The sequence below is a fragment of the Rhinopithecus roxellana genome, chromosome 1, assembly GCF_007565055.1.
Source record: "Rhinopithecus roxellana isolate Shanxi Qingling chromosome 1, ASM756505v1, whole genome shotgun sequence".
NCBI lineage: Eukaryota > Metazoa > Chordata > Mammalia > Primates > Cercopithecidae > Rhinopithecus > Rhinopithecus roxellana.
Window position 1 is genome coordinate 10,210,998 of NC_044549.1, and position 17,218 is coordinate 10,228,215.

Consider the following 17,218-nt stretch of genomic DNA (forward strand, 5'->3'; position numbering starts at 1 on the left):
GGTTACTGTAGCCTTGTAGTATAGTTTTAAGTCAGTTAGCGTAATGCCTCCAGCTTTGTTCTTTTTGCTTAAGATTGTCTTGGCTATATGGGCTCTTTTTTGGTTCCATATTAAATTTAAAGTAGTTTTTTTTTTTTTTTTTTTTTTTCCTAATTCTGTAAAGAAAGTCAGTGGTAGCTTGATGGGGATAGCATTGAATCTATAAATTACTTTGGGCAGTATGGCCATTTTCACAATATTGATTCTTCCTATCCATGAGCATGGAATGTTTTTCCATTTGTTTGTGTCCCTCCTATTTCCTTGAGCAGTGGTTTGTAGTTCTCTTTGAAGAGGTCCTCACATTCCTTGTAAGCTGTATTTCTAGGTGTTTTATTCTCTTTGTAGCACTTGTGAATGGGAGTTTGCTCATGATTTGGTTCTCTGTTTGCCTATTATTGGTGCATAGGAATGCTTGTGATTTTTGCACATTGATTTTGTATCCTGAGACTTTGTTGAAGTTGCTTATCAGCTTAAGGAGTTTTGGGGCTTAGATGATGGAGTTTTCTAAACATACAATCATGTCATCTGCAAACAGGGATAATTTGACCTCCTCTCTTCCTATTTGAATACACTTTATTTCTTTCTCTTGCCTGATTGTTCTGGCTAGAATTTCCAATACTATGTTGAATAGGAGTGGTAAGAGAGGCCATCCTTGTCTTGTGCCAGTTTTCAAAGGGAATGCTTCCAGATTTTGCCCATTCGTTATGATATTGGCTGTGGGTTTGCCATAAGTAGCTCTTAATACTTTGAAATATGTTCCATCAATATCTAGTTTATTGAGTGTTTTTAGCATGAAGGGGTGTTGAATTTCATTGAAGGCCTTTTCTGCATCTATTGAGATAATAATGTGGTTTTTGTCATTGGTTCTGTTTATATGATGGATTACATTTGTTGATTTGAGTATGTTGAACCAGCCTTGCATCCTAAGGATGAAGATGACTTGATCGTGGTGGATAAGCTTTTTAATGTGCTGCTGGATTTTGCTGGTGGTCCACTCCAGACCCTGTTTGCCTGGTTATTACCAGCAGAAGCTGCAGAATAGCAAAGATTGCTGGCTGTTCCTTCCCCTGGAAGCTTCATCCCAGAGGGTCACCTGACAGATGCCAGCTGGAGCTCTCCTGTATGAGGTGTCTGTCAACCACTGCTGGGAGGTGTCTCCACCTCAGGAGGCATGGGTGTCAGGGACCCACTTGAGGATGCAGTCTGTCCCTTAGCAGAGTTCAAGCACCGTACTCAGAGATCCACTGCTCTCTTCAGAGCTGGCAGGCAGTGATGTTTAAGTCTGTTGAAGCTGCACCCACAGTTGTCCGTTTCCCCAGTGACTCTGTCCAGGAAGATAGTAGTTTTATCTATAAGCCCCTGACTAGGGCTGCTGCCTTTCTTTTAAGGATGCCCTGCTCAGAGAGGAGGAATCTAGTGAGGCAGTCTGGCAACAGAGGATTTTTGGCACTGCAGTGGGCTCCACGCAGTCTGAACTTCCTGGAGGCTTTGTTTACATTGTGAGGGGAAAACTGCCTACTCAAGCGTCAGTAATGGCAAGCTTGAGTATCCCAGGTCGACTTCATACTGCTCTGCTGGCAGTGAGAATTTCAAGCCAGTGGATTTTAGCTTTCTGGGCTCCGCGGGGGTGGGATCCACTGAGCAAGACCACTTGGCTCCCTGGCTTCAGCCCCCTTTCCATTGGAGTGAACAGTTCTGTCTCGCTGGAGTTCCAGGCACCAGTGGGGTACAAAAACAAAACAAAACAAAACAAAACAAAACAAAACAAACTCCTGTAGTTAGCTCAGTGTCTGCTCGAAGGCTGCCCAGTTTTGTGCTTGAAACTTAGGGCCCTTGTGCTATAGGTACCCAAGGGAATCTCCTGGTCTGTGGGTTGCAAAGAGCAAGGGAAAAGCATAGTATCTGGGCCGGATAGCACAATCCCTCATGACACAGTTAGTCACGCCTTCTCTTGTCTAGCGGAGGGAGTTCCCTGACCCCTTGCACTTCCTGGGTGAGGTGACACCCCACCCTACTTTTTGCTTGCCCTCCATGGGCTGCACCCACTGACTAAGCAGTCCCAGTGAGATGAACTGGGTATCTCAGTTAGAAATGTAGAAATCACCTGCCTTCTGCCTTGGTCTCACTGGGAGCTGCAGACCGGAGCTGTTCCTATTTGGCCATCTGGCCCGGGAATCCCCAGTAATAAGATTCTTGTGCCAATAGTTCCAGCATAACCTCAAGTGGTGCTTGTAGTAATTATCAAATCATTACAAAACTAAAGAAGAAAAAGGAAATACGTTTCATGGATGTGATTAAGTCATTACAGTGTTCTTGCATATGTAAATTATCCTTGACTTAATGAACTATCTTGCTTACATAATAATATTTTAACCTAGTTTTAGAAAGTCTTTCTTACCCATGTTAATCATGGTTATCAGACTTAGCACAGTTTATCTTCAGATCATCTTGCTGAAGAGAAATTTATGTATTATGTATCCATGTGCATAAATTTTGTTTAAACTATTAGAAGTGCACTTATTAAGTACATTTGTTACACGAATTTCTTTAATAAATTAGTAAAATGCTTAAGAAGAGCAAAACCTTGATTACATACTGATGATATCCAAATTAACAAGGGTCATTTAAAAATATGTATTTTCTGGCCGGGCGCGGTGGCTCAAGCCTGTAATCCCAGCACTTTGGGAGGCCGAGACGGGTGGATCACGAGGTCAGGAGATCGAGACCATCCTGGCTAACACAGTGAAACGCCGTCTCTACTAAAAAATAGAAAAATCTAGCCGGGCGAGGTGGTGGGCGCCTGTAGTCCCAGCTACTCGGGAGGCTGAGGAAGGAGAATGGTGTAAACCCGGGAGGCAGAGCTTGCAGTGAGCTGAGATCCGGCCACTGCACTCCCGCCCGGGCGACAGAGCGAGACTCCGTCTCAAAAATAAATAAATAAATAAAATAAAATAAAATAAAAATATGTATTTTCTGATTATAAAATAAATATATATTACTTGGAGAAAAACAAGAAACTACAGAAAGGAACAAAGAAGGGTATTAACCTGTATCACCTAGGATTAATAATTTGAAACTTGAATGGATATCCTACACTTTTCATTTTTTTTTATTTTATTTTTATTTATTTATTTATTTTTTTTTGAGACGGAGTCTCGCTCTGTCGCCCAGGCTGGAGTGCAGTGGCTGGATCTCAGCTCACTGCAAGCTCCGCCTCCCAGGTTCACGCCATTCTCCTGCCTCAGCCTCCCGAGTAGCTGGGACTACAGGCGCCCGCCACCTCGCCCGGCTAGTTTTTTGTATTTTTTAGTAGAGACGGGGTTTCACCCTGTTAGCCAGGATGGTCTCGATCTCCTGACCTCGTGATCCGCCCGTCTCGGCCTCCCAAAGTGCTGGGATTACAGGCTTGAGCCACCGCGCCTGGCCTATCCTACACTTTTCAAAGAGTACTCCCACTGTTTTATACAATACATTATGTATTTCTAAAAAGAGCTAACTCTACAAGAAAACCTAGTTAAGTGGGATTCTTTTTTTTATTTCCTTTATCAGAAATTGAATCTAAAGTTTTAGTATCCATATTTCAAAAACTTTATTCAGGATTATAAAAGCTACCAGGGAAGTATTTTATGCTTCCTCTACTGCTCTAGAGAGTTCAACTCATCCGAAATTATTTCAGTGCCTTATCTTCGACAATGACCGAGTCTAGTACCATATTAACGAATGCAAAGCCTAGGGAAATTACTAATTATAATATAATATTACTATTTGAATATAAATCTTTATGTATGCCTAGGAGAAAAAAAGTTTCCTAGAACATGTAGGGAGTACAAAGGAGTCTTAATTATATGTCAGTGCTGTTGTTCTCTGAAGATTTTCAATTATTTTTCTGTCTTTTGTAATATATAGTTCTGTTGTTGTTTGATTGTTTTAAATTTTATTTTGCATGAGAAGTTAAGGCCAGTGTAGATCTTGGGCAGTTAATCATTTTATGACTTCCATTTAATCAACATTTTTTAAATCCCCTTTTAGGCAGCCAAGGGCAGTTTCCACTAACACAGAATGTAACCGTTGTTGAAGGCGGAACTGCAATTTTGACCTGCAGGGTTGATCAAAATGATAACACCTCCCTCCAGTGGTCAAATCCAGCTCAACAGACTCTGTACTTCGATGACAAGAAAGGTGAATACATTTTCTTTCAAATGTTTTAATCGTATTCTAAAATATCCTAATTACAATAAATTTACTTTTCTGAGATGATTCAAATTATTCCTTTTGATTACCAAACTGCTGCTGCTTGTATTTAAACATGCTAAATATTAAATACTTTAGTTTGCAAGTCATAAACACCAAAGATAACCTATGTCAACTTTTTAATAAAATAAACAGTTTTAATTCTGTTTCAAAAATAGTTTTATGCCTTTTCTTAACAACCATTTTCTTTCTAGATAGCATATTTTCTCACTCTTGTAGCTGTTTTGAGTATAGTTTGAGTTTTTTTTCTTTCTCCTGATAATATAATGTTATTTTTATGAAAATCAGTTTTATATATTTGGAAAATACAATATGATTTTGGAAAGTTTAATAATTTTATGTTCATGAATTTGCTCTGAAAGTAAGAACTGTAAAAATGATTCACATAATGTTGAAGTATTTCATGTTTCCAAAATAAACTGAAATTAAGAAAGAAGCTGTATTTTTTAAAGTTGAATTGGACTTCATTAACTAATTTCAGCTTCTTACTGGATAATAGATTTTGATTAAACATTCCCAGAGAACAAATGAAATTCATGTTACATAATTCAAGCAAACAACTAAAAATGCACACCAAATATCTAAGCCTTCATCCATTATTAGATGAAAAGGTTAGTTCATAACTGTAATGAAAATATGGGACTGTTGCTTAAGATACCTTTATATTATATAGGATATAAATAGCTATTTATATATTAGCTGTTCTTATTCTTAAAATTGGCTATTAGTCTTTATATATTTTTTAATGAATCTGCATAGGTAATAGTAAGATAACTTCAAATCAGACTGTATGTGATATTTAAACTATTAAAATATTACATACAGTCTCGTAAATGTGCTCAGTCCACCTTTAATATATATTCATTGTATTTTGTTCATTGTTATGATTTTTCTTCTTTGATGTACTCTAGATTTAAAATGAGATCTTTAGTTTATTTTAAATATTAAATATATAATGAAGGACAGATGAAGTGTCTAATTCATTTATTTGACAAATATTTATTGAGAGTCCCTTTGTACCAGGCATTAAAATTAGGGAGGAGAAAGTTAATGGTATCTGCCTTTTTGGGAAATACAGTCTAGTGGAGGAGACAGACAGTAAAGAAACATGCAAATGAAATTCATTTTATAGTACATTAAAAGAGGACAAGTGCTATGCAGAAAAATGAGCCAGAGATAGAGGAAGTGTTAGGGTCCTCCAGGGAAACAAAATGAATAGATAGATAGATAGATAGATAGATAGATAGATAGATAGATCAATTGATCGATATTTATTTTAATAAATTGGCTCAAGTAATTTTGGGGTCTGGCAAGTTTGAAAAATACAGGGCAGGCTGGTAGGCTGGAGACCAAAAGAGATTCTGTTGCAGCTCAGGTCCAGAGGCAGTGTCAGGGAGAATTTCCTCTTCCATAGGGGACTTAGAGGACTTCAGACTTTCTCATAAGGACTTCCACTGATTGAGTGTGGCCTATCTACGTTACGGAGAATAATCTGCTTTACTCAAAGCCTACTAATTTAAATGTTAAACTCATCTAAAAAAATACCTTCACAGAAACATCTAGATGATTGTTTAACCAAACATCTGGGAACTGTGGCCCAGTCATATTGACATTTAATATAAAATTATTAACATATTGACAGTTAATATAAAATTTACTGTCACGGAGGGTTAATACCTAATACTCCAGTAGAACTTTATTATTTAGAAAGAGATTTAATTTACAGTTTTAGTTTTCTTTCAAACAAATGAAGTTCTATTAGTTAAAAAAATTAAATGCATACACAAAGTCACTCACAGATATTAAACAACTTCTTTTTGCTTTTAGTGTTAATTGATTACAAATATTAGCAAATAAATATTTAAAGTGTATGCTCAACTATAAGGTGGTGCCAATTTTAAGGAAATGTCTCATTTGCTTAAAACTGAAGCAAAAGAAAATGTTCTAGAAAAAAACAAACTTTTAGAAATGTTCATTAAACAATTAAATATATTATTATACTATTTAATTTGTCAACTTGATTATACATACATATTTAATGTAATATGGAAAAACACTAATTTATAAATATGACTTTTTTCCATCCCTGTGTTTAATGAAACAATCTTGCTTATTAGCAGTTTTTGAAAGCATAGCACACTGTCAACAAGAAATTTGTCCCTAGCGGCAACTATAAACTTTTATAATATTAGAGCATTTTTTGCTGTTGTTCATTCATCCCACAGGTGTGTAATGACAATCTCCACTTCATAACAACTCTTGCACTGCTTTTTTAGGAGATTTTAAAGAGTCATGTTTACAGTGACATCTCCAATTGTGAGGTCAAATCCTCAGGCACAAAGACAAAATCTATATGAAATGCCCTTGCTTCCGCTTTTAGTGATTCTATAAGTTATCCTCTAAGAAACATCTAAAACTAGAAAACTAGAAATGATTTGGGATATTTAAAGCTAATATATCTTTCCTGGAGGAAACGGAGAGCAACTTATCATAAAGGATTTGTAAAGGCTTGAATATAAGGCAACCTCCTCTTTTCTGAGGGATCATTATGAGGAGAAAAAAAATCATGCCATATTTGGGAAATATGGTAATATATTCCTGCATCTTTACACTGCCTTGAAATAATAAATACACCAGTTCTATGAATTGCTGAATTATGCACTTTTTTTTTTTTTTTTGAGACAGGGTCTCATTTTGTTGCTCAGGGAGTGCAGTAGCATGATCTTGGCTCACTGCATCCTCCGCCTCCCCCTCCCCAGTTCAAGCAATTCTCCTGCCTCAGCCTCCAGATTAGATGGGAGTACAGGCATGTGCCACCACGCCCAGCTAATTATTTTTGTATTTTTTGTATAGAGTGGGTTTCAGCATGTTATCCAGGCTAGTCTGGAACTCCTGAGCTCAAGCGATCCTCCTGGCTTGGCCTCTCAAAGTTCTGGGATTACAGGTGTGAACCACTGTGCCCGGCCTGGACTAACTTTACTTAATTTTCCTTTCCCAGATGTTGTAATAGCTTAGCTGGGTTGGAAAAAAACCCTATGTATGTGTTTGTGTTTTTAGTGTGATAGGTTTCTGTTTTTGATACTATGCTTTTTCTAACTATTGTAGTTCTAAACGTAGTTGCAGTAAAACAACAGAGAGTGCTGAAGAAAGAAATTCTTTGGCAATCTAACATATCTATTCCCTCATATGTCAGTGGTTCAATTTCCTTTTTTTTTTTTTTTTTCGTTTTTCATCCTCACCATCTGTTCCCAAGAGTGGTTCAATTTCTGTGTGATATCTTAGTTGAAGGGATTCTTAGACAGTAATACCTATCAAATGCAAGAGTTTGAAATTAAAACCATTTTAAAAGATTCCATATTATGATTTTCCACACATGATCTTTTAATCTGCATTTGCCTAACGCTCACCAATTTTAAGGCTTATCTTGAGCAAGCAAGCATTCCAAGTTATACCAGAGACTAAGTGAAGCAGGTGAGCATGAGTTAGACCATAGTAACGCATACGTATTGTACTAGTGAAGACAGCACATGAGAGCAAGAGAGAAAAGGAAAGGAATGGGTTCACTGTGTCATTGATTGTACCATCTCCTCCATGTGGCTGCTACTGTTAAAGCTTCATCTTTAGCCCCACTCTTCTTTCTGTCTCAGATTATGTTGCCAGTGGTTCTTAGCCCTAGTTACACAGTAAAATCACTTGGGGGACTTTCCAAACACAGTCTTCCGGGGTATGCAGTATCAGAATATTTTAATTATATCTCAAATGATTATAAAATGCAGCTGTGATTGAGACACTTGGGTTTAGGCAAGTCAACTCTCTCAAGAGTTCTGCACCCTTGAGCTTGGATTTATGTATTGATAAATGTTACTGAGCGTGGAAGGAAGAAAAGAAGGGAAGGAGGGAGGGAGGGAGAGATGGAGGGAGGAAGGACAAACAGCTCAGAAAAACAACAAGTGCTGATCACTGCCTCACAACAATTGCTACTGCCACTGTGAGCTCCAAGAGGCATCCTGGGTAGCATTTCATGCTATCTGGAAGTGTAAGTTTCCAAGGGTCCTGGCTATGAGCGAATAACTCAGGATGGCAGCACACATGTCATGTTAGAGTTGGGAAAGCCTTGTTTACATGGATTTATTAACTGAAACATGCTGTGAGTGGTCAGTTGAATCAAGTAAAGGAGAATTAGGCTGAACCCCCTTTCCTAGGGGTCTCTGTCAGAGACTTTAAATGTGAATATTCATGTAATCCTATCTACTCAGGAGGCTGAGGCAAGAGCATTGCTTGAACCCAGGAGGCGAAGTTTGCAGTGAGTCGAGATCGTGCTACTGCACTCCAGCCTGGGTGATAGAATGAGACTCTGCCTCAAAAACGACAACAACAAAAAGTGAATATTCAGGAATCTCTTCCCAGGGGAGATAGGTGTCTAGTGGGGGAATTGGCTAAGGTGAAACTAGTATTGTCATATTTCTAATTGAGGTAAAATAAAGATGAAGGCAGCAAATTCAAGCTTTTACAACTTTTTACCATGTTTAATGTGATCAGTAGCTTCTGTCCATTGATAAATGAAAAAAATAAGACCAAACAATCAAGGATATTTCTCCACAGACATTCAACTAATGTCTGGTAGTGAAGAACTTAGAATTCAGGTGTAGCTTTTGCCTTGATTTTAACTGAAATATTCCTGACAGCAATGGCATCTGGATGCCACATCATTTTAAAAGTAACCTGGGCAGCCTCTGCCATTGATCTTGGCAGTTGACTTTTATTAAAGAGCAGCATATCATTTCAAACTGTTGAAGATATACATAGATTAAGACCAGGCATGGTAGCTCGAACCTGTAATCCTAGCACTTTGGGAGGCTGTGGCAGGCGGATCACCTGAGGTCAGGAGTTTGAGGCGAGCCTGGCCAACATGGCGAAACCCTATCTCTACTAAAAATACAAAAATTAGCCGGGCGTGGTGGCGGATGCCAATAACCCCACCTACTTGGGAGGCTGAGGCAGGAGAATCACTTGAACCGTGGAGGCAGAGGTTGCCGTGAACTGAGATTGCACCATTGCACTCCACTCTAGGCATCAAGAGCGAAACTCCATCTCCAAAAAAATAAAAATAAAAATAAGACAGAAGGATACGTTATAGTCAGCATTGTCCAAGAGAACATTCCATGATGATGGGAATGTTCCATATCTGGGCTGAGCTGAACAATTTGGTTGTCACGTGTAGATATTTAGATATAAGTTAATTAAAATAGAGTAAAATTTAAAAATTTGGTTTCTGCCACACTAGCCATATTTCAAGTACTCAATATCCTCCCATGCCCAGTACTTACTGTTTTGGAAAACACAATTCTAGACGCTGATTCACTCATCAGATGTCATAATAGACATTGTCCGTTTCCAGCCTTGGCTAGTAAAATATGTGGTTTCTAACTGAGAAAGCCCTTAGGCCATCATAAAAACATGCATCAAATATTCAATAAATGATTCTTGTTTACTGTTTAAATTGTATAGCTTTAAACGGGATGTTGTGACACAGGAGACAGAGAGTCAGATCTGAATTTAAATTCTGCCTCTGACACCAACCAGCAGAGTAATAAAAGGTGTTCATTGACACCCCATTACTGGTGGTTGGACCAGAATTGTATTTTAATGAGTTCCCTGTCTGCTTTGTGTGCACCCCCAAATCAGAAATCATTAGCCTACAAAGTAGAAATTCAATTACAATTCCACTTCATTTCTGCACAGCCTAAGTATGAAGTCTTATAATACTTAAGAATCTGCAAAAACTAAATAGAAAAGAAGAATCAAGAGGAAAATTTATAGATCCTTACGGGTCAGAGAGATCTAGAATAGATGTAGCTAAGGCAACATTCACTTGTTATAATCCTCTTCTCTTTCATTTTACACAAATCTGAGCACCTCTGTTATAAATAGTGGATAAGCATTTGGAAGAGAGTGGGTACAGGGAGACAGAGCAAGTGAGGAGTAGAGGTCATTGAAACACCACATAAATGCTGTGTGGTATTTGGCAATGGAAAAAATAATCAATTAGATCATAGTGTCTGTTTCTTTGCAGGTCAAAAAAAAAAAAAAAACAATTGAAGTAGCACAATCTGATCACTTAATGCTCAGGAAAGAACACTTTAATTCCTTCCTATTATTGACAAAAATACTTTGAACAAACATCTCCAGGAGCCCGTAACACACACATTCAACAGATACATCTCTGTGTGCTTGTGTTTTTATATAAAAAAAGTAAAATACATGACTTTTTTGTGATTTTCTTCTCAATATTTCTACTTAAATTTTTAAAAAATAATCCTTAAAAATTTCCTAAAGAAATCGAAATAAAAATCTATTAAAGACATAGCTTAAAATCATTGGTGTTAATTAGCCAGTTATTCTGCTGATAATTTTACACTAATACTGGGAACAATGGAAGAGGAAAAACATGAGTAAAGTGTCCTAAAACTAAGACCGATAAAGAGAAGAAAAATGAGATGAACCAGAATTGGAGGTACAGGTTCTCCTGGCTCTATGCCAATCCATGCCACCTGACTGTATATCTGCCCAGCTGCTATCAATCAACTTGACAGGCTTTATTAAAGATTCACTGAGTAAAGCAGGTATTACATTTGGCTACCATTACTCTTCTTTTTGTTTTCTTTTAAAAATGCAGCTATTATATATCGGTACAATAAAAATGTGAAATTAATGATAGCTTATAGTTATACAGTAAAGTTATTAGATAACATTCAGCATGTATACCTTTTCTCTTTGAGTTCTCAACACTACTATACAGTAGGCATTCCTATTTTATATATAAAGACACTGAGGTTTACATGTGTAAACAACTTGAGTAGTAAATGACAAAGCAATGAAGAGACTTGAGTTTTCTGGTCAGGTGAGGTGACTCACACCTGTAATCCCAGCACGTTGGGAGGCTGAGGCAGATGGTTTGAGTTTGGGTCAGGAGTTTGAGATGAGCCTGGTCAACATGGTGAAGCCCCATCTCCACTAAAAATACAAAAATTAGCCAGGCATGGTGGTGTGCACCTGCAATCCCAGCTACTCAGGAGTCTGAAGCAGGAGAATTGCTTGAACCCAGGAGGCAGAGGTTGTAGTGAACCAAAACAGCCTGGGCAACACAGCAAGATCCTGTCTCAAAAAAAAGAGAAACTTGAGTTTTCTTATAACAAGCTCAATTCACTTCGTGCTTCGTTATGCTGAAAAAGACTTCTTTCCTTCCTTCCTTCCTTCCTTCCTTCCTTCCTTCCTTCCTTCCTTCCTTCCTTCCTCCCTCCCTCCCTCCCTCCCTCCCTCCCTTCCTCCCTCCCTCCCTCCCTCCTTTCTTTCTTTCCTTTCTTCTTCTTTTTTTTTCTGTGTGAATCATAGTTTCTGGTTCTGTATTTCAAAGTCACTCTTTCTGATTGATCTGTTCAAAACATTTTGTCTCATATTTAAACCCTACTTTTGCTAAAGATGAAGCCATTGTTGGAAATTTTCTAAACATAAAGAAAATCTTTAGTTGTGGATTGTATACTTATTACATTTACTTCTTTAGTCCTGTGCATTTTGAGTCCAGCAATTTTAAATAATGATAATATATGCTATATATTTTAGTGGTTACATGACATAACAACATGTTAAGCTATAAGCATCAAGACTGAAATGTTGACATTCAGAGCAACATATGCATGCCCGAATTGTTTCCAAAAATTTTAATTTTTGGACATCAAAATCATGATAATTTCCATGTTTGATATTATATTTTAGAGAAATTATATGCCTACTTTTGATAATCTTTCTGCAATGTTTTTTGAAATAAAAGTGACATTTTCTACAACTAAGTGCTGATGACCGTGTAAAAATGACTGAATTCTTGAATTAAGTCCTTTTGAGAGTTGTTGCCCATTGTTGTTTGTAAACATATATTTTACTAAAACCCTATGGAGAGAAAGATTATTTTAACAAACACTGAACAGTTTTATTCTACTTTCTAATCATGAATTTATGTATTTATTTTATCATTCAACAAATATTTGCTGGTCATCTGCTGTGTGATGGGTACCGTGCTAGGTTGTCTGCGGTTACTGCAGCTCACTGATATTTGAGGAGCCTATTTCATGTTGAATAGAGCAGCTGGAAAGAAAGCATGTTCTGATGAAAATTTGGCTTCCGTTATTTTTTAATCATGTATGTTTCTAGGTACATATTTTGTAAGTACATTTATAAGTTGGTAAGACATACAGAATTAGCACATGGTCAGCAATGATTGCAATGACTTAAAATCATCTGGGAGTATCATTTTAGATGGTTGTGACAGTAGAAATGGGATGACGAACTGTCTAGACTCAGACTGAGTAGTCACCACCATTGTGTATATATTTTCCTCTCCGAAAACAAAGGAATAAATAATGCAAAGAGTGACCATTTTCCTGGAAAATGCCTTGATTTTTTTTATTTTTTATTGTATTTATTTTTTGGTGATACTTCAGATTCTCCATTTTGAGAATTAGGAGCTTTCAAGGAAGGCAGGCTTCACTAAACAAGTGTTAATCTGTGCACATCTAAGCATATTTGAAAGATTTCCAAGTCACAATTTCGGTTCAATTGCATGGATATCTATAAAATATTGTTATGTCCTGGGAAATATGCTGGGCTTTGAGAATACTAAAATAAATAAAACATGGATTTTGGCCTCAAGTGGCAAGTTGTCACATACCATCTATATGTGGGTGTGGGGGAAGGGATATAGGACAAGGGAAATTACCACATCAAGCAATCTGCAGGTAAGTAACTGTAATTCTACTTGTTGCATAATAAACTATTCCAGGAGATGCAAAATGGGTAAGTAGTTGATAAAATTATCCTTCATGAGCCTAGAAAAAAAATAATTCTGCTTGAAAATATTCATGACTGAAAACAGATTTTTTTGATAAAGTGAATTCCTTTCAAGTAATTGTAACTGAACTATGTACCATTTGTCAAATATAAAGAGTAACAATATACTGCACTGGGGCCTGATATCTTGGTGACATAGTAATTTCTGGTGACAAGTGTCTCCATGTTACATCGTCTTTAATCAGTATCAGCATAGACACCATGGGAATTTAAGATATTCTAACATTCTTTTTTATTTTTATTTATTATTATACTTTAGGTTCTGGGGTACATGTGCAGAATGTGCAGTTTTGTTACTTAGGTATACATGTGCCATAGTGGTTTGCTGCACCCATCAACCATCACCTACATTAGGTATTTCTCCTAATGCTATCCCCCCACCCCACGACAGGCCCCAGTGTGTGATGTTCTCCTCCCTGTGTCCATGTATTCTCCTTGTTCAACTCCCACTTATGAGTGAGAATATGTAGTGTTTGGTTTTCTGTTCTTGTGATAGTTTGGTGAGAATGATGGTTTCCAGTTTCATACATGTACCTGCAAAGGACATGAACTCATCCTTTTTTATGGCTTCATAGTATTCCATGGTGTATATATGCCACATTTTCTTTATCTAGTCTATCACTGATGGACATTTGGGTTGGTTCCAAGTCTGTGCTATTGTGAATATTGCTGCACTAAACATATTTGTGCATGTGTCTTTATAGTAGAATAAATTTATAATCCTTTGGGCATATGCCCAGTAATGGGATTACTGGGTCCAGTGGTATTTCTAGTTCTAGGTCTTTGAGGAATCACCACACTGTCTTCCACAGTGGTTGAACTAATTTACACTCCCACCAACAGTGTAAAAGCATTCCTATTTCTCCACATCCTCTCCAGCATCTGTTGTTTCCTGAATTTTGAATGATCGCCATTCTAACTGGCGTGTGATGGTATCTCATTGTGGTTTTGATTTGCATTTCTCTATTGACCAGTGATAATGAGCCTTTTTCATGTTTGTTGGCTGCATAAGTGTCTTTCTGAGAGGTGTCTGTTCATATCGTTTGCCCACTTTTTGATGGGGTTGTTTGTTTTTTTCTTATAAATTTGTTTCAGTTTTTGTAGATTCTGGATATTAGCCCTTTGTCAGATGGATAGATTGCAAATTTTTTTTCTCATTCTGTAAGTTATCTGTCCACACTGATTAGAGTTTCTTTGGCTGTGCAGAAGTTCTTTAGTTTAATTAGATCCCTTTTGTCAATTTTGGCTTTTCTTTCCATTGCTTTTGTGTTTTACACAGAAGTCTTTGCCCATGCCTATGTCCTGAATGGTATTGTCCAGGTTTTCTTCTAGGGTTTTTATGGTTTTAGGTCTTACATTTAAGTCTTTAATCCATCTTGAGTTTTTTTTTTTTTTTGTATAAGGTGTAAGGAAGGGGTCCAGTTTCAGTTTTCTGCATATGGGCCTGTTTTCCCAACATCATTTATTAAATATGGAATCTTTTCCCCATTGCTTTTTTGTGTCAGGTTTGTCAAAGATCAGATGGTTTTGGATATGTGGTGTTATTTCTGGGGCCTCTGTTCTGTATGTATGTATCTGTTTTGGTACCAGTACCATGCTGTTTTGGTTACTGTAGATTTATAGTATAGTTTGAAGTCAGGTAGTGTGATGTCTCCAGCTTTCTTCTTTTTGCTTAAGATTATCTTGGCTATGAGGGCTCTCTTTTGTTTCCATATGAACTTTAAAGTAGTTTTTTCCAATTATGTGAAGAAAGTCAGTGGTAGGTTGATGGCAATAGTATTGAATCTGTAAAATTACTTCGGGCAGTATCGCCGTTTTCACCATATTGATTATGCCTATACATGAGCATGAAATGTTTTTTTCATTTGTTTGTGACCTCTCTTATTTCCTTGAGCAGTGGTTTGTAGTTCTCCTTGACGAGGTCCTTCACATACCTTATAGGTATTTTATGCTCTTAGTAGCAATTGGGAATGGGAGTTCACTCATGATTTGGTTCTCTGTTTGTCTGTTATTGGTGTATAGGAATGCTTGTGATTTTTGCACATTGATTTTGCAATAAATGCCCACAAGAGAAAGCAGGAAAGATCTAAAATTGACACTCTAATATAAAAATTCAAAGAACTAGAGAAGGAACAGCAAACAAATTCAAAAGCTAGCAGAAGACAAAAAAGAACTAAGATCAGAGCAGAACTGAAGGAGATAGAGACACGAAAAAACCTTCAAAAATCAATGAATCCAGGATCTGGTTTTTGAAAAGATCAGCAAAATAGATAGCCTGCTAGCCAGATTGATAAAGAAGAAAAGAGAGAAGAATTAAATAGATGCAACAGAAAATGATATAGCAAATATCACCACTGATTCCACAGAAATACCATCACCATCAGGGAATACTATAGAAGTGGTAGTTCTATAGAATTCTATAGTGTTCTATATTCTATTCTATAGAATTCTATTCAAACTTCTATCCCGTGGTATTGTATAGAATACTTCTATACAAACTTCTATTCTGTAGCATTCTACAGAATATAGAATATTCTATGCCTATGCAGGTATATAGAATATTCTATAGGAATACCATAGAAATACAAACTACCATCAGAGAATACTATAAACACCTTTGTGCAAATAAACCAGAACAACTAGGAGAAATGGATAAATTCCTGGACACAAACACCCTCCCAAGTCTAAATTAGGAAGAAGTTGAATCCCTGAATAAATAACAAGTTCTGAAATTGAGGCACTAATGGATAGCATACAAACCAAAAAAAGTCCAGGACCAGATGGATTCACAGCCGAATTCTACCAGAGGTACAAAGAGGAACTGTTACCATTCCTTCTGAAACTATTCTAAACAATAGAAAAAGAGGGACTCCTCTCTAACTCATTTAATGTGGCCAGCATCATTCTGATACCAAAACCTGGTAGAGACATGACAAAAAAGGAAAATTTCAGGCCAATATCCCTGAAAAACATCAATGTGAAAATCCTCAGTAAAATACTGGCAAATGGAATCCAGCAGCACATCAAAAAGCTTATCCACCACGATCAAGTCAATTTCATACCTGGGATGCAAGGCTGGTTCAACATACACAGATCAATAAACGTAATCCATCACATAAACAGAAACCATGACAAAAACCACATGATTGTCTCAATTGATGCAGAAAAGGTCTTCAACAAAATTCAACAGCCCTTCATGTTAACAACTGTCAATAAACCAGTTATCGATGGACCATATCTCAAAATAATAAGAGCTATTTATGACAAACCCACAGCCAATATCATACTGAATGTGCCAAAACTGGAAGCATTCCCTTTGAAAACCAGCACAAGACAAGGATGGCCTCTCTCACCACTCCTATTCAACATAGTGTTGGAAGTTCTGACTAGGGCAATGAAGCAAGAGAAAGAAATAAAGCATATTCAAATAGGAAAAGAGGAAGCCAAATTGTCTCTCTTTGCAGATGATATGATTGTATATTTAGAAAACCTCATCATCTCAGCCCAAAATCTCCTTAAGCTGATAAGCAACTTCAGCAAAGTTCAGGATAAAAGATATTCTAACATTCTTCAAGTAAATTTCAAAATAGCATTATTACTGTAATTCCTTAGTATGTATAAGAAAATCTTAACAATATGAAAAAACTACTTGTGTATAACAGCCAAACTCAATTCTATTTTTAAGCACATAATTTTGATCCATACCAACAAAATGTATTTTTGATAAGATGTATAATTTAAAGTTTACTGTTTAATTTTTAGTGTTTTTCCTGTTCTGTGTTTTTCTTAATAGTTTGCATCAGACTTTTAGAGAGTGATGCCCTCCCTTATGGTGAATCTATATTTTGGAAATGGAGCTTTTTTCCTTCTTTTTTTAGTTTGAGGCAGGAGTAAACTTAGGTCTAGAGCACCAACCTAAAGTTTATTATATGTAAAAACTTAGACTTAGAGACCACTGTATTTTGTATTTTTCTGTTCCAGTTTCAACATTCCAGGAGAGAGAAAGATTGGTTCAGCTTATAATAGG

The 17,218-nt window shown here is 36.9% G+C and overlaps 1 protein-coding gene across 2 annotated transcripts in view; it reads left to right on the forward strand.

Moving 5' to 3' along the window:
• The window catches only part of CADM2 (cell adhesion molecule 2), a 1,116,362-nt gene that overhangs the window by 852,292 nt on the left and 246,852 nt on the right, over window positions 1-17,218 (forward strand). For both annotated transcript variants that reach the window (XM_030939707.1, XM_030939705.1), the window contains one exon: window positions 4,069-4,218. In XM_030939707.1, the coding sequence (XP_030795567.1) occupies window positions 4,069-4,218 (150 nt within the window). The remainder of the gene's footprint in view (window positions 1-4,068; window positions 4,219-17,218) is intronic.